At 37.7% G+C, this 26,641-nt stretch overlaps 6 protein-coding genes and 1 pseudogene across 8 annotated transcripts in view; 3 read left to right on the forward strand and 4 right to left on the reverse strand.

The window, feature by feature from the left end:
- Positions 1 to 214: 214 nt before the first annotated feature.
- Positions 215 to 2,152, reverse strand: LOC111464946 (UDP-glycosyltransferase 87A2-like). The gene is made up of 2 exons (XM_023109234.1): positions 1,576 to 2,152; positions 215 to 1,283 (listed from the first exon to the last, which is right to left on the reverse strand). The coding sequence occupies exons 1-2, from the start codon at positions 2,042 to 2,044 to the stop codon at positions 391 to 393; spliced, it is 1,362 nt and encodes a 453-aa protein (XP_022965002.1). The 5' UTR covers positions 2,045 to 2,152; the 3' UTR covers positions 215 to 390.
- A 1,867-nt stretch (positions 2,153 to 4,019) lies between these two features.
- Positions 4,020 to 5,187, reverse strand: LOC111464884 (zinc finger protein CONSTANS-LIKE 6). The gene is made up of 4 exons (XM_023109159.1): positions 4,588 to 5,187; positions 4,341 to 4,481; positions 4,180 to 4,239; positions 4,020 to 4,069 (listed from the first exon to the last, which is right to left on the reverse strand). The coding sequence occupies exons 1-3, from the start codon at positions 5,041 to 5,043 to the stop codon at positions 4,216 to 4,218; spliced, it is 621 nt and encodes a 206-aa protein (XP_022964927.1). The 5' UTR covers positions 5,044 to 5,187; the 3' UTR covers positions 4,020 to 4,069; positions 4,180 to 4,215.
- Positions 5,188 to 6,116: 929 nt separating this feature from the next.
- Positions 6,117 to 10,291, reverse strand: LOC111464906. Of its 2 annotated transcripts, none has more exons than XM_023109187.1 (6): positions 10,204 to 10,291; positions 9,881 to 10,088; positions 9,428 to 9,571; positions 8,302 to 8,443; positions 7,702 to 7,869; positions 6,117 to 6,627 (listed from the first exon to the last, which is right to left on the reverse strand). In XM_023109187.1, the coding sequence occupies exons 1-6, from the start codon at positions 10,260 to 10,262 to the stop codon at positions 6,587 to 6,589; spliced, it is 762 nt and encodes a 253-aa protein (XP_022964955.1). In that variant the 5' UTR covers positions 10,263 to 10,291; the 3' UTR covers positions 6,117 to 6,586. The 2 variants fall into 2 exon arrangements, with proteins under 2 accessions (XP_022964955.1, XP_022964954.1); XM_023109186.1 differs by having other exon boundaries at positions 7,621 to 7,869.
- A 391-nt stretch (positions 10,292 to 10,682) lies between these two features.
- Positions 10,683 to 14,037, forward strand: LOC111464813 (protein FLC EXPRESSOR-like). Its single transcript, XM_023109057.1, has 4 exons — positions 10,683 to 11,476; positions 12,469 to 12,632; positions 12,715 to 12,800; positions 13,717 to 14,037. The coding sequence occupies exons 1-4, from the start codon at positions 10,917 to 10,919 to the stop codon at positions 13,810 to 13,812; spliced, it is 906 nt and encodes a 301-aa protein (XP_022964825.1). The 5' UTR covers positions 10,683 to 10,916; the 3' UTR covers positions 13,813 to 14,037.
- Positions 14,038 to 14,459: 422 nt separating this feature from the next.
- Positions 14,460 to 19,243, reverse strand: LOC111464812 (transcription initiation factor TFIID subunit 15b-like). Of its 2 annotated transcripts, XR_002714090.1 has the most exons (7): positions 18,974 to 19,243; positions 18,497 to 18,617; positions 17,507 to 18,308; positions 16,865 to 17,015; positions 16,668 to 16,749; positions 15,417 to 15,629; positions 14,460 to 15,284 (listed from the first exon to the last, which is right to left on the reverse strand). XR_002714090.1 is itself a non-coding variant. In XM_023109055.1 (6 exons), exons 1-6 carry the CDS (start codon positions 19,170 to 19,172, stop codon positions 15,512 to 15,514), a joined length of 1,473 nt encoding a protein of 490 aa, XP_022964823.1. In that variant the 5' UTR covers positions 19,173 to 19,243; the 3' UTR covers positions 15,318 to 15,511. The 2 variants fall into 2 exon arrangements, 1 of the variants encoding a protein (XP_022964823.1); XM_023109055.1 differs by lacking the exon at positions 14,460 to 15,284 and having other exon boundaries at positions 15,318 to 15,629.
- A 979-nt stretch (positions 19,244 to 20,222) lies between these two features.
- LOC111464849 lies at positions 20,223 to 23,412 on the forward strand (annotated as a pseudogene).
- Positions 23,413 to 24,331: 919 nt separating this feature from the next.
- Positions 24,332 to 26,641, forward strand: part of LOC111464845 (cinnamoyl-CoA reductase 1) — a 4,098-nt gene continuing 1,788 nt past the window's right edge. Inside the window, exons 1-5 of the mRNA XM_023109094.1 lie at positions 24,332 to 24,529; positions 24,670 to 24,842; positions 24,937 to 25,122; positions 25,387 to 25,549; positions 25,860 to 26,046. Coding sequence (XP_022964862.1) covers positions 24,406 to 24,529; positions 24,670 to 24,842; positions 24,937 to 25,122; positions 25,387 to 25,549; positions 25,860 to 26,046 — 833 coding nt within the window. The 5' untranslated portion in view covers positions 24,332 to 24,405. The remainder of the gene's footprint in view (positions 24,530 to 24,669; positions 24,843 to 24,936; positions 25,123 to 25,386; positions 25,550 to 25,859; positions 26,047 to 26,641) is intronic.

Below are 26,641 nucleotides of genomic sequence, written 5' to 3' on the forward strand. Positions count from 1 at the left end.
TTGGAAACTAATTATTTATTGCCGTGGATTGTTAGGAGAAGAGTCCCACGTCGGCTAATTAAGAGATTGATCATGAGTTTATAAGTAAGGAATACTATCTTCATTGCTATTAGGCTTGAAAACTTAGGTTCAAAGTAGACAATATCATACCATTGTAGAAGTCCGTAGCTTCGTAACATTTATCCTATAGCATAATTCTTACACCAAATCTTCTCCATGTTAATAAACTACACCTGCATTATTTCACAAGATGGTGCCAACCCTTAACAGTGAAGAAAAAAGCCAATCGGTTCAAAACACTGTAATACAATCAGAACAGAACACTATGGGGTGTGAACTTTGGATTGAGAATCCCAAGTATTAGACAGAATAGAATAGATGACATCCATCCTATTTGGTGTCACCTTTTGAAATGCTCCTTATAAATTCATCCAGGTTTTGGCGAGATGATCCACCCTCCCCTGTTGCTCGGTGACAGATCTCTTTTAGCCTTTTGGCTCTATCCCTCATTTGCTTTCCCTCAGGGCTGCTGAGATCCATGAACCTTTGGACAATCTCTGATATTTCTTCTTTTAAAATTAATGTTTCAGCTCCAACCTTGGTTTCTTGAACCCTGCACCCAATTTTCCAGTCTTCAACAATGTGGGTACTGTTGGGATTTTGATCCAAAAACAGAGGAAAAGTAAGCATAGGAATCCCTGCAAAAACAGCTTCCAGAGTTGAATTCCAGCCACAATGAGTCCAGAACCCACCTATTGAGGAATGACACAAGACCTTCAATTGTTCACACCATGCCACAACTAACCCCCTTTCGCCGCATCGCTCCTTCAACCGAGGAGCTTCCCCTCGAGCCACCCATAAGAACCGAATGCCACTATCTCGTAGCCCAGAAGCTATTTCATCCATTTGGGAAGCTGAGACCGAAAGAAAACTTCCCAATGAAATGTACAATACAGAGTCAGCAGGTTGGGAATCCAACCATTGTTGGTAATTGTAGCCATCATTATCATTAGCTACTCGAGGTTCCTTCTCAATTTCAAAATAGGGTATTGCAGGACCAATCGGGTAGATAGGGAATGGGAATTCTAGTTTCAAAGCTTCCATCATTTCGGGTTCAAATTCATAGAAAGAAGTGAATAATAGGCAGTCTGCTTTTGGCACCCTGGATATGCAATCCAAGATAATCTCCATCACTCTTCCATCATTCTCTTCAAACACTTTCCTAAGATCGGCTTTATGGGTTGAAGAAAGTCCTGAAATTTGATCCACTTCAACACCATGATCTGCATTTACATAGAAGATTTATCAACTGACGTGTTCCCATAATTCTATTCCTGAACAGATTTCTTATCTGCCAAGAATAACAACGCAATAGATCAAAATTAGGTTGGTTTAAGGTTTGATTCATGTTCTCCTACTCCATCTACATTCTGTCAAAGAGGAGAAAAAAAAAAAACTTAGATCTTTTAAGCTGTCGAAGACAATTCATAATAATAGGTTTCTTTTTCTTTGGATTATGAATTAATACAAAATCAATGGCATGACGTAGGTATACAGTTCACAGGAATATTGTACCAATCCAATTGGAAGACAGCTGCCGGACTCGAGAGGAAATATCGGCTCTGTAAAGCATCGAGAAGAAGGTCGCCGACATCGTCCAGAGCGTGGCCACCAGGATATTCCTCCGACGTCCGACAGCGATCGGCCAACGGAGCTCCAAATCGCCGATGATGGCATCCACCGGCGGCTGGAGCCGATCGAGGAGTTGCTCGAATGGAGCTTCCATCTTAGTCACGACAGCTTCGTTGAAGCCTTGGATGTCAGCGGCTTTCAGCCTCTCCGGCGGAATGACGTTAGGAATGGTGGCAAACCGGAGATTTGGAGGCGTGGGATCGGCGCCGATGAAGCCGAGCCACTCTTCGGTGACGACAAAGGTGATGAGAATATCAGATTTTGTTAAGGCGAGCAATTTGCAGAGGTTCATCGTAGGGTTGATGTGGCCGCGGCCGGGGTAAGGCATCACCACCACGTGGATTCCGGCCATCGGAAATGATTTCTGAGCTGAAGATAAATGAGAGAGAAAGTCAACCCTCGCAAAACTTAGTGGAATGAGCTTTCGGGTATTAACCAAAGAGGTTTTGCTACGTTTGTCGTTTATGAGTGTCCATCATTTGTTGACCGCATAGTCCACGTGTCATTCGATCTCGCCGTGATAGAAACCTAATACTATGACGGCGGCATCTGAGCCCGCCAACCGCGGCGATTATGGTTTTGGAATGTCAATACTTGTAAGTAATTTGGGTACAAGATCAATTTTTAGTTCATGAAATTTATTTTTAATTCTCAAGGTTTGTATTTAGTTCTTGAATTTAATTAATTATTTGACATGTTGTTTGACCAGGCAGTAAAGAAGATGGCTTCCATATCTTGCAAAATTCAGGTAATTTCAACGATATTGTAATTTTTAAAAGTATACCTACATCGTTCTTTAACATTAGCAAATTAACCTAGTTAATTTAGTTAATTGTATAAGCTTCGATCATGATGATGTTAAATTCATATTAGTATCCATTAGATAAATTATTTAATGAGGATGTCACAGCGTGACCGTCTCATAATAATAATTTTTTTTTTAGAAGTTAAAATAAAATGATATTTGATTAGGTAGGGGGTAACAACTAGAAAACTAGAAAATTAGATTTTGGAAGACTTAAAAATCAAAGGAAGAGGTATAAGAGAGGCTTAGGTTGACTGTTGACTTCTTTGGTCATCATCTTCTTTCTCCAACCCAAATTCTTGCATTTCTTTTCATGTCTTGCTCCTCTCTTTTTGTTTCTTTACAGTTCAATATAGAATAGATTCGGATTCTTCACAAAATCTTTAGTTATCGTTTCTATAAAGACATGGGGTCTAAAACTTATCAATTTTTGGCAACCGAGCATAGAGTTATGATCATTAGAAGGTTGCTTACCTATATACCATAAAATTATATATCTCAAGTTCATGAATTAAGCACAACTATTCATCAAGAAATTGGGGTTCAAAGCAAGGAGTTTGACAGCCATGAATGAATCAAGAAGCCGTTTTCTTAAGGAGAAGCATTAGATTGAAGAGTGGCTTGATGAAGTAAGAGCTAATATAGATCGCAATACATAAGTTAGTCGTAATAGAGAATGTTGGAACAAAATATTATAGAATAATTAATCAATACATAATTTAAATGGAGATTTTTTTATTATTATTATTATTACGTATAATTTTTTTTATATATATTTATTGTATTTTAGTCTATATTTTTAAGTATTTAATTTAATTCTTTAACGTCCCATTCCTAACTTTATGCAATGCAAAAGACTATTTAATCTTTACTCATTAATATTTCATGAAACATAAAAAAGAAAAAGAAAAAAGAGGAATTTTAGTTTGTTGATTTAGAGATTCAAGTGAGTTTTAAAACTTTTTATTTTATTTTATTAAAAAAAGCAATGAATGGATGCAAAAATTAAAAGCATGTGATGATTATAGCTCTTCACTTTTGGGTATTTTTGTAGGACCAAGAAAGTTAGAAAAATCCAAAATGAAAAGAAAGGTAGCAATGAAAAAGACTACAAAATATCTTAGGCTTCCCTTTCAATCACATGCAAAAAGTTCATTGCTTTTATTTACTTTATGTTTTTTTAAATAATTCAATTAGATCCCTCCACTTTTGAAATCACAACTTTAGTCCCTTCCAAATTCATATTCATAGCTTTTCAACTTGGCTCTCAAATTTGGTCCCATGAGCAAAACACAGTCACAAAGATGACGAAACTCCTTAATCTCAGTATTAATACAAATTAAGCTAATGTGGTCTTAGTTTTACAAATTCAAAGGTTTCGAACTCGGGACTTCCTCCGAATCAGACCCGAAACGACACATCCCCATCAAAGTTCTGTCTAAATCTGCAGCCCTATTGCTATAATATATATGCTTGCAGAGGGAGTGATATCAGTAAATGGTCAATCCAGAGCGTGTCTTTAATGGCAAGTTGGGGTCTGGAGGGTCCACGACAATGAAAGCCACAGGAAAGCTGTTGTGAGTATCAAAGAAATGAATCAAAATTTGAGATATTTTCATGCACAGAATGAATGGAGAAAGAAAGCATATTCACAGAGAAAAAAGGGAAGAAAAAAAGGATACTTTTCTTTTTTGGGTGAGATATTTTGAACTTTGTGGCTAAACAGTCTTCACAAAACGCCCCTGTGAGCCAAAACAAAAAAAACAAAATGAAAGCTAAAAACACACAATTTTATTAAGGTTTTGTTGGGGTTTGGAATGAAGCATTTAGTGAAATGGGTGACCTTTATTCTGGGCCTTTTCTGGGCATTCAGCTTACGAACTTGGTATCTTATCTTGTTGGAGAACAATCTGGTGAGCCGCTTCTCCCTGTACCTCAGCACCCTTCTTGTTCTTTCTTCCTCCATTCTTGGAACCTCTCCCATCTGTTTTACAACCATATTTTATATATATATATATATACAGGTAGTCAAGGATCATGGGCATATAAATATAGAGAATGAAATACGATAATTGATCATTACAACTTACATAAACGTTGTGGGTTGGGTTGGAAGGAGAAGAACCGCCGCCGGCCCAGAGAGATCCGCGGCCGGACCATGCTTCCGAAACCTCTTCGTAGTTAAGATTTAAGTTCAACGAAGCCTTCTTCTTGCTTTTCATAACGCCATCGCCGTCGAAGGAGCAAGCTTTTGGGACGACTCGGCTGAACGCCTCCGCCTCCGCCTCGATGCCATAGCCATGGCCGCCGTGGTTTGCTTTGGTTTCAGAGAGGGAAAACTGGTGGTTGGAATGATGATCCATCAAGTCCCAATTGAGTGGACCGCCATTGACGATGGAAAAATTCTCCTGCTGCTGGAGCGGTAGCTTTTCCTCATTGCTGAGCTCAAAAAAGGCTTTGAAATCGTCCCAAATGGAATTTGGAACTTCTTGTTCTTCTTCTTCTCCTTCTTTCTTGGGGCTCTTCAGCAACGAACTGTAACCCATCTCTCTCTCTCTCTCTCTTCGATGAAAAATCCTTCTCTTTTCTTTCCTATTTGGGAGCAGGTTTTGTACGAGTTAATATTAATGGCACATGCTGCAATTTCTTCTCTTTTTTCTCCTCCAAAAAGTGAGCCATGGTGGATCCCTCCAATCACATCCGTAGAAAAACTCAAAAATATTTAAAAGAAATAATACAATTTGTCCTGTATTCTAACCCAGCCAACAAGTCACTTGTGTGAAAATCAAACTTTACAGACAATCTAGACATATATTCAAGTCTCGAGTCACGTTTCACAAAAAATGTTTTATAAAATGTGCATTTTGAAAGAAAACAGTGTTATAGGCTAAAAGTGAGTAAACAACAATTGCATCTCTAAAAGCGCATAATCTATGATAGAAGAATTGACAATTAGTCATGTCCCCTTTCGACACAAGAATAGTAAAGACAATCTATGATAGAAGAATTGACAACATAATCTATGATAGAAGAATAGAAGAATTGACAATTAGTCATGTCCCCTTTCGACGCAAGAATAGTAAAGACAATCTATGATAGAAGAATTGACAATTAGTCATGTCCCCTTTCGACACAAGAATAGTAAAGACGTAACTAACATAAAAGCAAGTAAAATGAAGTTTGGATCAGACATGGAGTCATGGGCAACACACCTTAGACAAGTATGATCAAGACATTCGATATACAATCATAGGCAACACTCCTTAGACAAACATCACCATGACACTATTTATTCTAAATTGTGGAAGGTTAAATTAAGTTAGGTGTATGAACTATAAAATTTGCCTCTATTTAGCCAACTTAGGTAGATCCGTATATTTTTGCACCCAAGACTTCCCAAAATTTTAAATTCTACATCGGATAGATCCTTAAAATTTTTAAAAATTAATCAATCTATCACATATGAATTAAATATTTTTTAATTTAATATTTAATAGATTTTTTAAAACGAAATTTATTATTTTGAAAGTTGAAGAGCAAATAGTAATTTAGACATGGAATCTGATTGATTGTGTTTTATCTCAATGTCTCACTCTTTTAATTCTTTGAATACATGGTGAAACTTGCATTTTTAGTTTTTCTCTTACATCTAACCATGACGGTATATGGTCACTGGTCACTGACTACATTCTACCAATCTCCAATATTAGGCGAAACAGTTGTCATAAAAAATTTGAAATTTCCAAGTTACATTTAGAAACGATTCTCTAATGTAATTTTGAAGGATGAAAGACCAGAGATAGGGCGCCCAATATCTGGGCCACATTGCATTTTAATCACCTTGATTTTTGGTCATATTCAGCAGCTAAAATAAGAGCTAGAAAATTTCCCCAAAAACAACGGTGGCTATTGCCATTATGATGGAAGCAGAAATTTGGATATTGATAGAAGATACCGGTTAGAAGGGGAGAGGCGACTTGGACTTCCACCGAACTGAGTTCAACTGGAGTTTCGGTGGAAGCACTTTTCTTTTGCCAGCGAGCCTCCCCGATCCACTCCCAGACATGGAAACTATAAGTTTGTAGCAGTTCACTTCATCTTCTGGATAAAAAGGTCGAGTAACCTATTGCCTAAAGGAAGCAGACAGATTCTGAAGCGTCAAAATAACAGTAAGAAAATCAAAAAATGAAAAGCGTCAAAATAACAGTAAGAAAATCAAAAAATGAAAAGCGTCAAAATAACAGTATTTTTATTGCTTTTACAATCGTCTGGTAATGCATCTACCCAAGCATGCACTTATACACATCTTCTGGACACAGATACGCCAGCCAAACTAAAATGTTGGTGTTTCTTAGTTATAGAGCAAATCTTTGATATAAGCAATAATAAATTCATGGTGGAAGAGCTATTGAACTGCAACTCTATTCTTTTGGCATGGAGAAAAAAAATGGACCTTGATTCATATCTTAATCTATTCAGGCAGGCACATAGCAGCTGCAACGGCTTGTGCCAACAGCTTGTAGGGACGCTTCCAAAAAAAAAAAGAAAAAAGAAAAACTCAGGATAAAACAGCTACAGTGAGTTTGTTAGAGACTCTTCTAATTATGTCAACCACCATTGAGAGAAGTGTTAGGAATCTCAAATCTCTATAATGGTATAATATTGTCCACTCTGAACATAAGCTTTAATGGTTTTGGTTTCCCCAAAACGCTTCGTACTAATGAAAATAACATTCTTTTCTTATAAACTCATGACCTTCCCCTTAATTAACCGATGTAGGACTCCTCTCTCAACGATCCCTATTAAGTTATTAGATTCATTCTCTCGCAAAACTACTCATCTATTTCCTACCTCACTCACTCTCACCGAACATCACTTGCATCACCCGTGCAGTCAAGTCTGGCACCCTCTTCGTTACAGAACAAATGCACGGCATCAATTTCAACCTTACTCCTAAGTACTCCGTTTTTCACTCCTAGCATAGTTAGGCAAATTATGGGATTACTACCCCATCAGATTTCACAAATACATAGGTACTGTCATTATAAAGCTACATAGTATAAAGAACCATTACACTGATAAAAGGAGAAGTTACTCATGTTACCGATGCATGCAAAACTAACCTGAACATTTATCCAGTCAGGTGGATATGCAAGGAGACTATATGTAGGACTGATCATGAATCTGAATTTTGTACGATTCACTGGTTAACCCCTCCAAAGCTTGATATTCATGCAGCCTTTTTGCATTATGGTTTCTGATACCATTTCTGAATAGAGTGCTTGCCGTAAACTTTCTTGTGCAGGATGAAGAAATCTTTCTGTTCCTTTCAGTTACTCTCTTTTTCAAATACTCAGATGTGAGAGCCTGAACTGATTTAATCAGACAATTTGCAATGAATCAGATGAATGCAAGAACTAGAAGCCTAATTTTATTTTCACAAGATTATCTGAATGCCAGACTATACTATTAGTTATAAAAACGGTGCATTAGAACCAATAGGCATTTGCACTAATTTTATCTTATTTTCTTTATATTCCCTTTGAATCATCAGGCATTTGAAGATAGTATTATGATGAAAGAACTGGATGCTAGGTTACGTTGCAACAACAAAGGGGGTCAGAAAGCCGAAGGTTCAAGGACGTCAGAAATCTCATTCATGAGAGTCAATTTGTCAACGGATATAAGGCCTTCTAACAGAAAATGGAATAGTCAGTTCGTAATCAAAATCGAACTCTACGTATGCAGTCACTTTTAGTGATTGATTTAATCATCAAATCTTTTAACTCAACTAAGATCCCTACCAGAATGGGAACCAGCTGATTTCAGAGCATGATCTTTGAGTCTCTTTATCTTCTCAATAACTTCCGCACATTTAGAGGAACCATGTGATGTGTAGTTTGCAGTATCACTCTGCTGAAGGCTTGACAGTGCTTGCTCATATGCCTGTAAAAAAAAAATGTAAATACGTTCACCGTATTGAATGAGACTCTAATTGAATATTCACCATCATTTCTTTGTATCATGAGAAAAACCCACTGAATACTAAAGATTAGAGCTGAAATACGACAATAAGACACAAGATATGGAAAAAAATGACAAAAACAAAAAGTTAATAGGTATACGGTGAAAAACAGAGTCGTGCATCTAGATTAGATTTGATCACATCCAACTTAACCTGATAGAATGGAAGAAATAAAATTAATGTTGTTGCACTAATGGGTAGAAGTTGTGCAACGGACAGTATGTTTTTCTCCTTTCTCGCCATCGATTTTACTTTGCTATAATAACAGTGTTTATTCCAAACTCGTTGAGGCCTACAATCATTTTGTTCGTGAGCATGTAATAAATAAGCATATTCTTCAATTCAAACCATTTTTAGTCTAGAAAACATTCTGACAAAGCTTCTCTTTACCTATTGTTTTCTTTACTTAATGACCAACCTCATAACAGGAGAACGTTATGCAATAGGATTTGTTGTAATGTCATGCATCATATTTTCTTCTGATATTGTATATTAGGCACCTCAAGTTAGTTACATTGGATCATGTGCAGTTCACATGCATTCCACATGCATTTGATGATATTCTCTTCCTCTTTCTTAAAACTTAGCCACAATATTAGCGTTTATGCCGAGCTATTCTTTCCTATTTAAGAATTCTCCACTCAAAGCTTTTCCTTATGAACTACTAGCACCACCATTCCGCAAATCTCCAAAATTGTAGAGCTCGATTCTTAATTTCCCGAAAGACAAATACATCTCGACTAAGAATTTAATCTCACTTCACATTTCACATACTCAATATGCTTAGCTACATAAGGGATCCAACACACATAATATATAGAACTTTTAATGGACAGGCTCCTCTACCTAACCAAAGTTTTAAAGAAAATCTTAAGCAGTTGCATAAATAGGAGAAATTACCTTACCTTTATAGCAATTGAAAAAAAGCCAGCGTTTAATGAATGCTCAGCGAAGTTTAACCATTCCGCGTGTGAGACTTGAAGCCTTGGTTGATTAAAAGACTTCAGTTCCCGAAAATTCAAGGCCTCATATCTCAAAGCTAAGCAACTCTAGAAGCATAAGAAGTGTAAGCTGAACTTAGAGAAATAGGTAGTCACATCTGCTAACAAGTTCATCATTTAGCATAGAATATAAATACCAAAACTAGGTGATTTAAGGAGGGGAAATGTTGCGGTGCTCCCACGATGAAATCTTAGAAAGCACCAAAACTTAGATAGCAAGCAAAAGTGAATAACCACGGTTTTATTAACACGATACCATATTTAGACTAAACAAAATAACAACAAAAAAGACTAATCTAAAAGCACAATTTCTGATGTTCTGAACGATCACAGAGACTTATGCAAATGAATACTAGCCTCAATGTCTCCAACAAGAGCAAAAGCTCGAACAAGAAACTCGATGACTAGAAGCTTTTGATCATCAGTTTTCTCAACAGTTTCACGAATGATAGATAGAGATTCAAAGCTGAGTAATTCTTTTACTCCGGATTTGACATCCATCAACGACATCGTGTCTTTGGAAGCGGAAAAGAATTCCAGAATTCGCAGAGTAGAATCATCTAATCTGTGGAAATCATAAGCGATAAAGCATGAAAGAAAATGTAACAATCGACAATATACGGAAGATTATCAATGGAAATTCGAATGAATGAGCTAGAATTAAGAGTGAATAGCCAAACCTTCGGCTTCTAAGCCGTGAACAAAAGAGAGAGTATTGCTCCGCAACTGAACACGGCATTAGTTAATTGGCGGGAAAGACTAGTTCTTCAAAGTCTGAAAATGGGGATGAGCATTTTATATGAAATGACACCGAGACCTAATTTTGTAAATAATTACTTAAATGCGTGAATTGTGGTTTTATCCTTGTATGAAAAAATCAAATAAAATTAGTGAATAATTTCTTATTTTATTTTAAAGCGATTTCTCAAAGAAAAAAACATTAATGATGTTAATAACATGAACAAAAACTTTAGAAATTATTTAAAATATGAAAATATTTCTTAATAGACATTGATGGAGGTTAATTTTAGTGTTAAATAATTTATTATTTTATTATTTTATAACACAAAGTAGCAAAAAGGGTATTCGTGTAAATTACCCGTACTGGGAGGTGGGTTCATAATCGTGTATAATAAAGTCATAATAAAATGGGTTTGAGCGTAAAGCCCAGGAAGTGAAGCCCATTGGTACACATTATCGCCGCACCCGCCACTGCAACCCGGCAACCGGCCAACCAAACGACGACCGGACGGAACCCTTCCAAATAAGGATTCAAAATGTGAACTGCCATCGCCAAAATTCGATATCTCCGATCGTTTTGGCTTCGAATTTCATCTGATTGTTTGTGAATAACGAAGAGAATCGAAAGAGGAGGAACGCGCTATCTACAGGCATGGCTGGACGAAGCCATCAGCCGAATGCCTTGAAACGACGCGAAGTTCCGTTGAGCCGAAGCCCGACTGACGATCGTCGAGCTCATCATCGTCTTTCTCACTCGTCTTCCGTTGGTGGTTCTTCGAGGGCTCACCAGACAATCCTTGTCGAAGATCGGATATCTGCGCAGCACCGAGAGATTCAAACGCTAATCTATGATAACCAACGGCTTGCAGCCAGTCACGTGGCGCTCAAGCAAGAGCTGGCGGCGGCTGATCAAGAGCTTCGGCACCTATCGGCCACTGCGGCTAAAGTCAAGGCCGAGAGAGACGCTGAAGTGAGGGAGGTTTATGAGAAATCGCTAAAGATGGACGCCGAGGTTCGTGCGATGGACGCGATGATGGCGGAGCTCGTTCAAGTGCGGGCGGATATACAGAAGCTGAGTACCGTCAAGCAAGAGTTAACGGCGGAGTTGCAAGCAGTTCGCGACGGCCTTACTAAAGCCTCCTCTGACTCACAGCCATTGCCGCCCATTAAAGGTGAAATTGATAGAATGCACCATGAAATTCAAAGAGGAAGGTAAATTTTGATTACTCCTTTGGATGCTTTTCTTTTAGGAAGTTGTTCTTGTTATCTCTTTCTCCGTTATGGCTCGAAATTGCCTCTTCAAATTAAAGCATCAATATATGTTGAGTTGGCTGTCAAGGTCTCTCCCTTTTCTTGTTCCTGAATTTGATTGTTGAGATACTCCATTCTAATTGTTCTATATCTATATGTTTTCGCCGCAAAGAAGATATCAAATAATCAATTCAAATTTAGAGCCTTAATGCTGTGATGCTAATGTCTTCTCTTTCAATTTTTTGGAAGTTGGTACCTACTTGAACCAATCAAAACTCCTAAAGTTTGTTCATTTGGTCTAGTTGTTTATGTTATCGACATTGCTATAGCTTTGAAGAAGTGACACCTCTTCGTAGTGGTTGATTTCAAGTCCCAAATTAATATGTGTTTACATGAGAGGCTACTTTTGTAAGGCATGGTTCAAGAACATTAAGACTATCTCATCCTACAAATAAAAAGAAGTATGCTTGTTCAAGGAAACAGTCCTAATATCTGTTCACTTGGTGCTAAAACTATGTCTTGCCTAATATTAGATCCTAGGACCCTATTGCATGAACAATAGGTCTTGTCTACTACTAGACTGGCACAATTCTCTTCACACAAATATTGTATTAAATATCATGAAGGTACTTGAACCATTAGAATCAAAAAGAATATCTTTCAACAAAAAGCTAATGGAAGAAAAAAATTTAGTGGAATGAAAGTGTAAGTTAATTTCATTTGAGGATTATGGGCATGTGAAAGTTTCATCATTTTCTATAGCTAACTCCATTGTTTCTTCTTGCTTGTTGATTGTAAGACAAAACAGCATGATATTTTGTAACAGAGTGGACAAAAGAATTGGTAGAATCGTTCTTTTTATGCAGAAGAAATGCAGTGGAGTGTTATTTTTATTTGAAAGCATAATTGAGATTTGGCATTTACCTCTTGCTATGTGCTGTTGATCTGGACAGGGCTGCTATTGAATATGAGAAAAGAACACACGCTAGTAATCTTGAGCAGAGTGAGGCAATGGAAAAGGGTATGGTTTCCATGTCCCAGGAAGTTGAAAAATTGCATGCTGAACTGGCCAATGCTGAAAAGAGAGCGAGGGCTGCGTCAGCTGTAACGAGTCCTTGTAAGCCTGTTTTCCATCCTAGGTAACCTATGCATCATCCTCTTTTTGTCCCTGACTCTCTTTACAATGCAATTTCATTCAGTTCCGGGTTATGCTGCAACTTATGGCCATCCAGACATGAGATACAGCGGGAGCTCATATCCCTCTGACCCTTATGGCATGCATCAGGTATCTGCTCTATGTCTGTATTAGTTTCATGGCTCAACAATTTAGTGCAGGGCTGGTATTGCCTTGACTCTTGGTAAACACCATTCAAGGGCATTGGAACATGAAGTTTAACTACCAACTATAAGTAACCATTCCACTTAGGCTATGTTTGGGATGCCAAATTCACTCCCGACTCAAAAGTATTGTGTTTGAAAGTAATATAAAAACAACTTTTGAAAAAGTACTTACAGAGTGCTTTCAGCCATAGTGTTTGACTAGCAAGAGAAGAGCACTGAGCATCTAAAGATTCGGTTATCAAACACTTGAATGACGATCTTGTAACTGAAAAAAGCATTTCCAACCATACCTTTATGTGACCAATGCTATGAACCAGCAACAAGGATGCTCCTTTTTAATGGAAAATATAAGTTTTATAGGAGGGAACATGCACTTAGTTTCTTGCTACTTAAAACAGGTGGAATTTTGGGTTGGGACTATTATAACAACCCTTGAATGGATAAGGAGAAACCTAGGATTTTTGTAATAGATCAAGCCCACTGCTAGTAGATATGTCCGCTTTGGTCCGTTATGTATTGTCGTCAGCCTCACAGTTGTAAAACGCGTCTGTTAGGGGGAGGTTTCCACACAATTATAAGTAATGATTTATTTCTCTCTCAAACCAATGTGGGATCTCACAATTTTAACTTGGAGTGTGTCATGCATAGGGTTTGTTTCTGTTGAGTTAGATTGAATGCAGAGGTGGGGCCTCAACCTCAAAGAAAGGAAGTTGTGTCCTAATCACTAAGCTAAACTCATTTTGGTAGCATAAGTGTTCCATTCTATCTATTTGTGTCGCAGATTGATTAGATGTATTCTCAATTATAGTTATCAAATCTCCCTCTACACCTCCATAATATTGGATGTGGATCTGTTTCAGGTTCAGGGAGGAGCTGGCGTCGATACATATGCACGCGCACCATCAACACATGGACCGCCTTACCACGTACAACCAGCACCACCGCATACACAATGAAAGGTGTTGTAAATACAGCTGCGTATGCTCTGTTTTCGCATCGTAAGTTCCTTTCATCCAGAGTCGCTGGGGAGGTTTGGCCGCCACTACTATGTAAATTTAACTGGGTGACCCATGGCAGTTCTGAAAGGGCGGTCAATATCATGGGTTTCGTTAAGTTTTGACACAATGATTCACCGATTCTTTTCCCCCGCAAATGATATTGGAAACATCTTGTCCTCCTTAGAACCTTGCATTTGAAACATGCGTTGCACTTTTTTTTTTTTTTTTTTCCATCTTTTCCATTTCATTGATTATGAAATGAAATTTATTAGTAGAAATTGATATCAACATCAATACAATCCATAAATTGATGTATCTTTGAAATGTTTGAAATGTTTACAAGCGTCTAGTTATATGGCGACTTAAAATAGTGTTATAATCCCACCATGGAAACGTATACACAATGTTTTCAGGAATAGTACATATCAATCCATAAATTGAAAACTCGATTTCAGTCAACAAATGGCGGTTTGTAGCCTAAAAATCCAGTTCACATTCAAACAGCTTTTATTGAACTGTTGGGACGAGGGATGTTAGAATCTATAATCTCGAGTTTCAAATGTTATCTTACTCTTCTATAAAACACTTAACAGAGCCAAAAGAGATGTATGAAAATAATGAACATACAGAAAATTACCATTCTTTTGCTCGTACGAACAAACGAGCTTATGCAAAATGTTATCAACCAGGCAACAATAAAACAACCTCTCCATCCTAGGTAATTAGACAAAAACAAAAAAGTACAGAAGTTTTTTTTTACCAACACAATCCAACTCCTATGACACAATTCCAAAGTTATTGCTGAATATTTCCATGACAGAGCTCCAAAGAAGCCTAACGCGCATCGACCGAATGTGAATGGCAGTGCCAGGGCATCACAATCCATAACATTAGTTTTGCTTTACCCCTTTAACTATAATGAGTCTTTTGAAAATCTGGAGTCAGACATTATTGCACCAACAGCAAAATCCCAGTCCCAAAAACGAAATATTTCCAAAATTCTACGGGTGGCCCACTTAACCATTTTACTTCACATATGTAACTTGCCACACTGTAACCTACGAGTTATTTGTTGATATGATATTGTCTGTTTCTCTTTTGAAAAAATCAAATATCACAAGTAAGCCTTGAACACATGCAAGACGAATTATGGAATAAGACAGATTATACAGTCATCCTAACAAATAAATAATAAATAAACTATGTTAAGTTAATATTTAGTAACTAAAATATGAATGCAGAAATGATGATTATAGGTTAAGATATGCTTGCATTAGGAGCCAACAGAGATGTATCTGAGCTCAGGTGGAGCTTTATACATCAGAGCCACTCGTGCAAAATTCTAAGAATGGTTATGGAAAGAGAAGCACTCACCTGAAACATCAACACCTACCTTAGCAACAAGCAGTTTGGAGATTATCCGCCTGCCTCTATAAAAAAAAACATTCACACAACTACATTAATCTCAAGCCCGAGCATGATTATAATCCTCCAGGTAACACTATATTAGATAAAAAGGAGCAAGCAAAGAGGTCTCTTGCCCAAGAAAGTGAACAACCTACCTCTTTGGTCTCCAATTCAAGAATCCAGCCATGGAACAAAATTAAAACACTAAGATCACAATTCCCATTACATAAAATGCTCAATGCCGAATTTCTCAGTAAGGACGAGATCGATTTCCACCATGCTGATGTCTATCAGGTCCAGAGGCTCCATCCCTATAGCTATCTCTGCGCCTATCCCCACCACCTCCATATCCGCCTCTACCACCACCACTGTACATGATATTGAAGTACAAAATAAGTTCTAAAGCATAATAATTATACAAATAATATAAGTGAACGCACATCCAGACAATTGAAGTATTTAAAGAATGTGTAGCATTCTAAACAAAAACATGTTCTAAATGTAACAGTCAAGTATTTCTATAATCAATTGTACGTTGTTAGAGGAGATTTTGAATCCTCCTTTACGTGATAAAGGAAGGGTTCTTTGGCAGTCTTGTTTTTTTGGCTTTGTTATGGGCTATTTCGCACAATCTTTGGAGGACCTTTTTGTTTTTTATTAGGTTTAACACATCCTTGTGGGCATTTGTTAATAAAATTATTTGTAGTTACCAACTTAGTACGATTCTTCTGGATTGGAGCTCTTTAGTATAATTGGGCATGAAGGTTACTTTGATTTCTCAGGCTTCTTTTTTGTATCTACCCACACCTCACACTCAAGAACAAGGAAATGGTAACCTACTAAAAAAAATTAGCCCAGTTGGAATTTGTGGAAGAAATGACACAATCACAAAAAGAATTTTGAAAGAACAGAATCAAATAATTCATCCTAAACACAAAAAATGACAGGCTAATTTAATTCAAAGCCTAATTTTTAGATATATTTGGGTTTCAGAGAAAAAAATCAAAACAAAGTGCATCATTGATAGGATCATCTTTGAGATATCAAGCCCTTATTAATTATTGAGAATTCACAAGGAAAAAAAACAGAATTCCGAGATAGCATGAACTTGGGGATATCAAACAGTATCTCATTTTAGCCAAAACTGCATCTTGTTATATCCTGATTCTGCCAACAAGATCTTTTTCTGCCTGTGTATATGTGTATGAAGAAGAAAGCTAAGGGAGTGTAACAGTTGCAGAAATGAGAAACAAAAATCCTCTTAGCTCTTACTGGTAATTACATTTGCCAATTTCTCAGGCCTATCAGCAAAAAAACAAGCAAGAACTAGTGCAGTACTATATGCATGCGTTAACTTTACTTGGACTTGTTTATTTGTTTTGAAAGAATAATGGCAAAGCAAGTACCCATGGTTGTATGTAGGTGGAGCCCTCGGTGCAGACTTCTCAGCCATTGCAACACTGATGTTATAGCCTCTCAAATCATAATCTGAGAATTAAAAAAACAAGATCATCCAAAAATAATACCTAGAAAAGTTCAAACTAAAACTAAAACCATAATAGCTATTATTGTTTCTGTAATACTATAGGAACACAGTAGTTACTGTTATAGAAACCGCCAGCAGAATGCGCTGCTTGGGGATCTTCGTATGATACACATGCATCGCCTTTGTTATTTCCCATCTCATCTGTATATATTTTAATGTTCCAAGGCCACTGATCCTTGTAGCCCCTCTTCTGCTTAATTCTTCCAATCTTCAAATTAAAAATGCAAAAAAATGCTTCAGTTAAACAGTTAATTATCTGATGCCAAATGCAAAAGGCAATGCTGAAAAACGATCCTTCAGCACTTTGAGAAACCAAAACCACTTTATATCCAATAAGAGTATGCTAGACTTACAAGACCTTCCTACATCATTAACACTTGTCTCAATCAGAAGTCAAAACATAACTTCTAAACATGAAAAGACAACTCATTTAGAAAATAGATGAATGTATACCCATTATTTTTTTAAAAATGAAATAACCATTAGGAATGCCACATATCGCGACACGTTTTAAAGAAGACAGAATATCTATCACAAACAATTGCCACATAACCAAAAGTAACTTTCTAGACATGGAAATATATTTTGAAAGTTTAGACATTGTCTAATATAGAATTAACAATCACATGGTACCGACACTTTTCAATAAAGATAGAATACCAAAAGCAACAGAATAGAACTGAATAGCAGCTTACTTACTTGACCAATTCCACCAAATAGTTCTCTCAATTCATCAATTGTCACATCTGTTGGCAAATTAGAAACATAGATTCTAGAGTTATCACACGAATCATCACAATTATCATCGCACTGTTTAACTTGCGCTGGCTCTGCTGCCGGTGTACTTCCATAACCGCCACCTCTACCACCACCAGTATTATAGCTTCCTCCTCCTCTACCACCAGAATTATAGCCACCTCTACCACCTGCATTGTAGCCGCCGTCATATCCAGCTGATGGTCCACCCCGACCGGCAGAACTCCGCCCATCACCTAGACTATCACCACTATAGCCACCAGATGGACCACCATAAGTTGGAGGGTATGTAGTTCCACTGTAGCTTGCAGGAGGAGGAACTGCATCAGTCCCGTAATCTGCACTTCCACCATGGTAAGATGGTGGATAAGAGCCAGCAAGGCCACCAGATGAGGGTGCCGAGGAAGGGGGAACCTGACTGTAACCACTATCTTCTCCTCCCTGGTGACCACCATACGAGTTACCACCTCTGTTCCCTCCTTCATTTCGGCCTCCATCATGAGTTCCACTTCGACCACCATGGAAACTACCACCTCTGCCATTACGATTACCACCGTAACCCCCATCACCTCCACCTCTATTGTAACCCCCATCACCTCCACCTCTATTATAACCACCATCAGCTCCACCTCTATTAAAACCACCACCACCACCACCACCACCACCACCACCGCTAGCACCCCCAGGTGAGGGTGCACCACACTTATTACACTCCACTCTCCTAGCAAAGTTCAAATTCCCGCAGCTATATGGCAAAAAAAAAAAAAAAAAAAACACAAAAACATAGTTTTAACTATAAAACAAACATGAGACAAGTTTCCTAGGTAAATGTCTAAAATTTCTGCATTTAAGAATGGGAGCCGTTCAGTATACCCATGAAAATAAACTAAAACAAAAGAAGTCAGTAATAAATGAATAAAGGACAAGCCATACCCAGGATTAGGGCAGACCCAATCACCATCTCTGCCGCTTCCGCCACGACCACCTCCGCCACCACGTCCACTGCCTCGCCCTCCGCGATCTCCTCCTTGATAACCCCCTCCGCCACTGCCACCTATATCGCATCAAAACGCAGACAAAGAAATTGAGGCGTGGAAGAGCTTGCAACATTTTAGGGGAAAACAAAAACAATTCACTATTAGTTTCACTATTAGATCCGATCGCTGAAAAATTCAGTACCAAGTACAAGTCACACCCATCTAAGAGCAAAAGTAAAGTTTTACAAATCAATTCAAAAAACTAAAACATGTCGAACCAACAGTTAAAGAAGGCCTTCCGATCAGACTTATAAATAAAGTATAAATAATTCCTAGGTTTTTTCTTACCAAGAAACTTCATTTCACCCACAGATTCTTGTCACTAAACGACTAAGAAAAAAAAAAAATCTAAGAACACAAGAGAAGTACATACCTCGACCACCGTAGCCTCCACCTCCGCCGCCACCTCGTCCACCATAGCCTCTACCGCCGCCGCCTCCCCGGCCTCCGCCTCCATATCCACCGTCACCACCTTTTCCACCATAACCACCACCACCGTATCCCCCACCACCCCCAGGGGCACCGTAAGACGGAGGAGCAGCGTCCCCTCCTTGATCGTACATCCCAGACATCAGCTTTTTTTAGGGCTAACTCGAGAGAGAGAGAGAGACGTTATAGAGGACGTGGTGTTAGGGTTGAATCATTTATGTGACCGTATAGAACCTACGCGACTTGAAGATAAAGTTTCCATTCCATTGACTTGGGCCGGCCCAATTCAATGGACACAACAAATTAATTTTCAAGAATTTAATAAATAATGAAACCAAAATCCTAATTTTTTCATTTGGTCTAAATTTGACGAAAATTTTAACCCATCAAAATCTATGTCTAAATAAATGAACCCACGCCAAATTATGAAAAAAAGGTCCCCGCAGAGGAAACTCATTCGAGATACACACATATGATCTGCAAGCTCATCACCCCAGTACCACGGCTTGGAATAGGAAAAATGTCGCCCTTTCACTCTAGCCGATCTAGAGACTGGCTACCTAGTGATTTATCCCTCATTGCACACTCTCTATCTATATTTGTCTACGTCCAATCAAATGTGTCAATACCAACTTCACTTTCTTTTCACTCGTCAACGACTTAAGGAGGCCCATCACTACAATCAGCATGGTCATAAGCAAGCATTTTCGTTTAGTCAATAATGAACCAATACACAAGGAAACATAGCCCGGTGCCACATGGCTGACTCAAGTCATAACGAACAAGAAGGTAGGATATTATACAAATCATGAACTCGTTCTACGAGCTTTTATTAATTTTGAACTTCGTTCATGAAGGAACCAGATCTTTATAGGCCAACCCTTATTTATGAACCCCATTATCTCGAGCTTTGCTTACGGGATCGGAGGTCAACATGCGAAAAAAAATAAATATATATATATATATAGTCATTGACCCGCTTAAAATGAAAAGGGCGGGACCCAACACCAGACCCGCTGGGCTTTTAGCTCCCCTCCCAGTAGGGTAGGCTTTTAGCGTTCTCCGGTTTCCCTCTGCTCAGATTTCCCGTTGTTCTAGCTTTTCTCCTTTCGCATTACTTCCCTCTCCAATTTAATGGCTTCCGGTTCTGGATATAGATCGTCTCTCGGAGAAGCCTCCAACTGAGCCTATAAGGATCCCCACAGTCGAAGAGATTCGCGGCCAAGATATTTGGAACAACTGTGCAGTTCGCAGTGTTGTTAGTGGAGTCATCGGTAGGTCGGCCAGTTTCTTTCTATTTCTTGTTCTGTTTCCTTTAAATACAATTTTCTTGTTCCTTTTTGTAAATTCTTTCCCGCGTTCTTACTCATGTACCCTGCTCTAGTTTCTCTCGCCATCAGCGAAACATATCTTCGTTGTTTTGGTCCAATACAACAGTGATCTATCTTAGTTTTAGAATGAGATTGTTGGAGGGTGAAAGTCACACATTGGCTAATTTAGAAAAGGATCATGGATTTATAATCAAACAATACTCCCTCCCTCCCTATTGGTGTGAGGCCTTTTTAGACCCTAAACATTAATGAAGATTATATTTCTATCCCAATTCTATTTCTATTTCTCATTCTTAACACAAAACCATGAAATTCTTAACACAAAACCATGAATTCATGTAGTTCGAGAGTATTTATAATGGAAAAAACACAACAGAGGCTTATAAACTCACAAATCTTTCTCAGGTAAACATTGCTACTTTACTCCGAGCAGCCACTGTACTGTGTAGAGGTTGTGTATGCTGCCTTGATCATAATTTTTGAGTTATTATTACATTACTTTTCTTTTAGACTATCATGTTAGGAATCTCGGACCTCTAAAATGATATGATATTGTCCATTTTGGGCATAAGCTCTCGTGTCTTTGTTTAGGCTTCTCCAAACGGCATCAACCAATGGAGATGTAACTCATGATTATTCTCTAAATTAGCCAAGGTGAGACTCCCTCTCAACATACGAGATCTTTACCTATACCTATAGACCATTGGTCACGTCTGTTCTGAAATATTTGCAGGTGTGGGCTTGGATTATTCCTGGGTTATTTTTGGGTGTATTGGACAATCCATTGATGCAAGACGAGATGTCTGCTAAACAGCAATTTTGTTTATACTGCAAAACAGATGGGACGGCGTAGTTGGGGTTCTGAAAAGCGTTTGCAGTGATGGGCTTTGTTTTCTCAGCAGCAGAATGTGTTGTAGAAAAGGTATCGATTTCGTGTCTTGTGCACATGATCGTTTTTTCCCCTCTCATTCCGGGCCTGTGATTTTATGGGATCTAATTCTTCATCCATCTGTATAGGCTCGAGCTAAACATGATATAACCAATACAGCAGTCGCTGGTTGTGTAACTGGCGCTTCAATATCAGCTAAAGGTAGGCCTTCTCACCCTTGTATCCAAATACTTACCTTATGCGCCAATTAAATGTGAGATCACACCTCGGTTGGAGAGGAGAACGAAATATTCTAAGGGTATAGAAATCTCTCCCTAACAAACGCATTTTAAAAACCTTGGGGGAAACCCAAAATGAAAAGCCCAATGAAGACAATATATGCTAGCGGTAGGCTTAGACGGTTACAAATGGTATAAGAACTAGATACCGGACGGTGTGACAGCGAGAACGCCGAGCCCTGAAGGAGGTGGATTGTGAGATCCCATATTGGTTGAGGAGATTGAACGAAACATCGATATGGAAGTCTCTTCTTAGCCGACGCATTTTAAAAACTTTGAGGGAAAACCTTAAAAGAAAATCCCATAGAGAACAATATCTACTAGCGTGGGCTTAGGCAAACGCGTTTTGAAAACCTTGAGGGAAGCCGGAAAGAGAAAGCCCAAAAGAAAAAACAATATCAGCTAGCGGTGGACTTTAACGTTACATCAAAAGTTGCACACATGTGAATCTTCAGCATCAAGCCATGTAAGGATTTTTATGAAAACAATCTGCTGTTCTATAGGATATGCATCTATATCCTGTTTTCAGGTTGCATTAAAAAGAAATTTGTAGGTGAGTAGGGTATAAATTAACAAGAGCTGCAAAGAGAATCAACAAAGGTAATGTTCTTCTTGGGAGTTGGAGGATCCTTGAGAATTCCTCCTACTACTTTTTAGCCAAACCTCACTTAGAATAATTCTAGAAGCATTTAGTCAAAACATTCTAGCTATCCTTTTAGGTTATAGAATTGCCTAAGAGGGTGTCCTTGGTCGAGGATGACATACCCAGCTTACCCCAGGAACACAAAAAATTTCTCCACAGCTGTTATAGATATGTCCCACAATCAAATATACCGAAACAAATAGATTAAACAAAAAAAACAATTTGAAGGAAGAAATTCTTTGAACCGAAGAACCTTAAACATTTGATCCGTGTTTACGGGGGAGGAAGTATTAAAAATTTTCTAAACTGTCTCTTCAAGTTAAAACCACTTGCAATTCTCCCCGGTGACTATTTTCTTATAATTGTGTGTCTTGGTAGGAGTTTATTTGGAATATTTGTAGGATATTGATAAGGGTAGATTGGTAATTAGTTAGAGATGATTTGGTTATAAATAGAAGAGGTTATTAGGTAATCTTAGGAGGAGGTCATATTTTGGTAAGTCAAATCCTTAGTGGGTTAACCTCAAAACAGTGATCGAGAGTAAACACCCAACAAAAGGAGCTGGCTAACAAAAATTTACATGCAGTGGCATATATACTGGGAAGATTATAGGTTTAAAAATAAGGAAGTAAGGAATATCATCTTTATGTGAGACATTTTGAAGAAACCAAAAACAAAACTATGAGAGCTTATGTTCAAAGTGGATAATATCATACCATTGTGGATGTCTGTGGTTCCTAATATGGTATCAGAATCATACCCTTCACTTAGTCATATCTATAGAATCCTCAAGTATCGAACAAAGGGTGTGTTTTGTTTGAGGGCTCCAGAAAAGGAGTCGAGGTGCTATTTGAGGGTTCTATGGTGTACTTTGTTTGAAGGGAGGGGAGGATTGTTGAGGATTATTGGGAGATTAGTTCAACACACGCTTAATTAAGAGAAAAATCATGAGTTTGTAAGTAAGGAATACCATCTCCATCGTTATGAGTTGGTTTAGGGAAACCAAAAGCACAAAGTCACGAAAGCTTATGCTTAAAGTAGATAATATCAAACCATTGTGAAGGTCCGTAATTCCTAACACCAAAGACACATTTTTAATTTTTAACGCGGAGAAATTATAGAACTGGAGAAGGAGAGTTTTGGTAAAGCTTTAGAAGCAATCTCATGAAACATTATATTGTCTGAATTTCAGGTGGCCCAAAGGCAGGTTGTGCGTACGAATTAATATAAAGTTCTATTATTAATTATTGGCGTACTAATTAATTTATACTCGTTTAATTCTTTGCGGTAATTAAATAAAATTGTTTAATTAAGCATTGTACTTTTATTTAACGTTTAATGTAATTTTTATTTAAATTAATCAATTAATTAATATAACACTAAACATCAATTTGTTCGCTCATATTTTATTAATTATTTAAAATATTCATCACTAAAAGTTGCAAAACATACCTATATTATACAATATATAATTATAATTAATTAAAAGTATTTTATAAATATTAAATTATTTAATATTTTATATGTAACTATTTAATTTTTAGTTTTTATACACAATTTTTTTTTAATAAACAAATATATTTAATATGTTCGAATATGTACGTTAATTATCCTAGATAGATATTAAATATTCGTCATATGAATATTGTTTTTGAAATAAACAAACTTTACGGGGTACCGAGTAAATGGCACTGAGCTAAAGTATTTTAAAATATTTGTCCAATTAGGATTCCAAACTTTTGGACTATATGCTTTAAATTTTTAAAATTTTAAAAATTAATATTATATCTTTTTTTGAGATCGAATCACTTATTATTATTTTTTAATTTATAATTATAAATAAAATTTCTTCCTTCAAATCGAACCAAAACGAATTTAGTGAGCATTATTATTATTTTTTAATTTATAATTATAAATAAAATTTCTTCCTTGGAATCGAACCAAAACGAAGCTAGTGAGCATAAGTAATTCTAGTAAATAAATTTAAAAAAAATTAAAATTTTAAAATAAGATATAAATTTTATAAATTAACAAATTTATAATTTAAAAAGAAAAAGAAAAAAAAAAGGGAAAAATCCTTCAAGGGGGTCTCACTGTGTGGAATTTTGTTTGTAAGGTCACCATTGATTACCCGAGCTGAGTAAAGCATATATCCGTCCTTCCCAAAATCACTCTCTTTTAAGAAGTGAAGTGAAGTGAAGTGAAGGGCAACGCCAAATTCTTTTCAATCCAGAGATGTCGACCACCGAGGAACCCGAACTCGTCTGTGTCACCGGCGCCAGTGGCTGTATCGGATCCTGGCTCGCTCACCTCCTCCTCCTCCGCGGCTACTCCGTTCACGCCACCGTCCAAAATCTCAGTAACACTCCCACTTTCTCCGCCTTTCTGTTCATCTTCTTCAATATTTGCCGTTAAAACTTCCGGTTGCTGCTTATCATTTGTATCTGATTTCCGCATGTTAACGAATGGATGGTTTGGATGTTTGATCGAAAAATGCAGAGGATGAGAACGAAACGAAGCATCTGGAGGCTTTAGAAGGAGCGGATGCTCGTCTTCGTCTCTTCCAAATTGACCTCCTCGATTATGACTCCATTGCCGCCGCCATCTCTGGTTGCGCCGGCGTCTTCCACGTTGCGTCTCCCTGCATTGTTGACCCTGTAGAAGATCCTGAGGTGCGATATTATCTCACGAGCACTAGAAATGCAAGTTCTATTTTATGCTTTGAGGTCATAGTTTGTAGAAATTACACTCGGATTAAATTTGTAGAGGGATTTACTGGATCCGGCTATCAAAGGAACTATCAATGTCCTGACGGCGGCTAAGGAGGCTGGGGTACAACGCGTAGTGGTAACTTCTTCTATCTCCGCCATGATTCCGAACCCTAACTGGCCGGCGAATGTTGCAATAAATGAAGAATGCTGGACAGATATTGATTACTGCAAGCAAAAGGGGGTGAGTGCTTTACATGCTTTGAATCTTTACTCCGGCTTGAAACCTAACGATCTGAAGCTCGTATTGATAGTGCATGTTCACTTTCTCCCAATCAATTTGAAACTCGTATTTTCATGACAGTTTATATGAATTTCTTGAATCTATTTGTCAACCAAAGTCCACGAGACGGAGTTCTTGTGATGATTGCATAATAGTTGGGATTTGAAAATGTAACCAGATTTCTAATTTCCCTTTTTTTTTGGATTTTTTTTCATCTTCTTGTAGCTGTGGTATTCAGTTTCGAAAACTCTAGCAGAAAAGGCTACTTGGGATTTTGCCAAGGAGAAAGGATTGGATGTGGTGGTGATTAATCCAGGCACAGTGATGGGCCCTGTGTTTCCTCCCAGGATTAATGCTAGCATGCAAATGCTTTTAAAACTGCTCAAGGGTAATTTCTCTCTTGATTTGTAGCATACTCTCTTCAAATTGCAGATATAAAGTTCAATTTCGACTTTAACAAATTGCAGCTAAAAATTCCAGTTTATGAAGACATTGATTTGCAGCAGGGTAGTTGTTGAACAGTTTGGTTGGAAATAAACTCACAATTTTCTTTCTCATCGAACTTTAAAATCACTCTTAGCTTGTTTGATGGCTTCCTAAATCTGTGTGTATCTTGAAGGTTTCCGTTTTCCATCGAGAAAAATCATATAACAATTCGTCTATTATGAAGTTTCATTGGCTTTTCTGTTCTTCGGCAGGGTGCAATGAGACATTTGAGGACGTCTTTATCGGAGTTGTGCATTTTAAGGATGTTGCATTAGCACATATTTTGGTGTATGAAAACAAATCAGCAACAGGAAGACACTTTTGTGCTGAGGCCATAGCTGGTTACTCGGACTATGCTGCCAAGGTTGCTGAACTCTTCCCTCAGTATGAGGTGCCCAGGTAAGGGAATTCATGTGATCTTATCCACAACTACTTAATTCGCAAAAATGTCTGCCAAGTACTGTTAGGATGAACACAAAGAACCTGACAAAGAAAATGCAAACTAGAATATTGGCTAGAAGGTTTACATTGATGACTTCATCAAGTATGTACAGTAATAGAGAATACCGAATGTAGAGAAAATGAAAGCAAAAACTAGTAGAGCGCTTTTGGCTGACTTTTAGCCCTTTCGATAGGGCAGCAAGGAGAATGCATGCTATTTCCATTTCTTCCCATCCTACCCAACCCAGCTATGTTGTCTCGTAGATAGCAAGGTCAGTTGATCCTTGCTCATGACAAGGCAAGGAAATTCATCCTTCACCCGTACTTTGTTCTCGAGCTAGTACCTGTAGAATGAAGTCCCTGTAGTCGTGGGTATGTGGATACTCATTCTAAACCACCTAGATCTCATATTTCTCACAGGATAGTGTTCCTTAAACCCATGATCTTCCTCTTAATTGGCTAACGTGGACTACTCTAAAAAATTCTCAACTAAGTAGTACATAAGCAACTATCTTTTTTTTTTTTTTTTTTTTTCATATACATAATCTAGCCT

This window comes from Cucurbita moschata, unplaced genomic scaffold (assembly GCF_002738365.1).
Source record: "Cucurbita moschata cultivar Rifu unplaced genomic scaffold, Cmos_1.0 Cmo_Scf00031, whole genome shotgun sequence".
NCBI classification, from domain to species: Eukaryota; Viridiplantae; Streptophyta; class Magnoliopsida; order Cucurbitales; family Cucurbitaceae; genus Cucurbita; species Cucurbita moschata.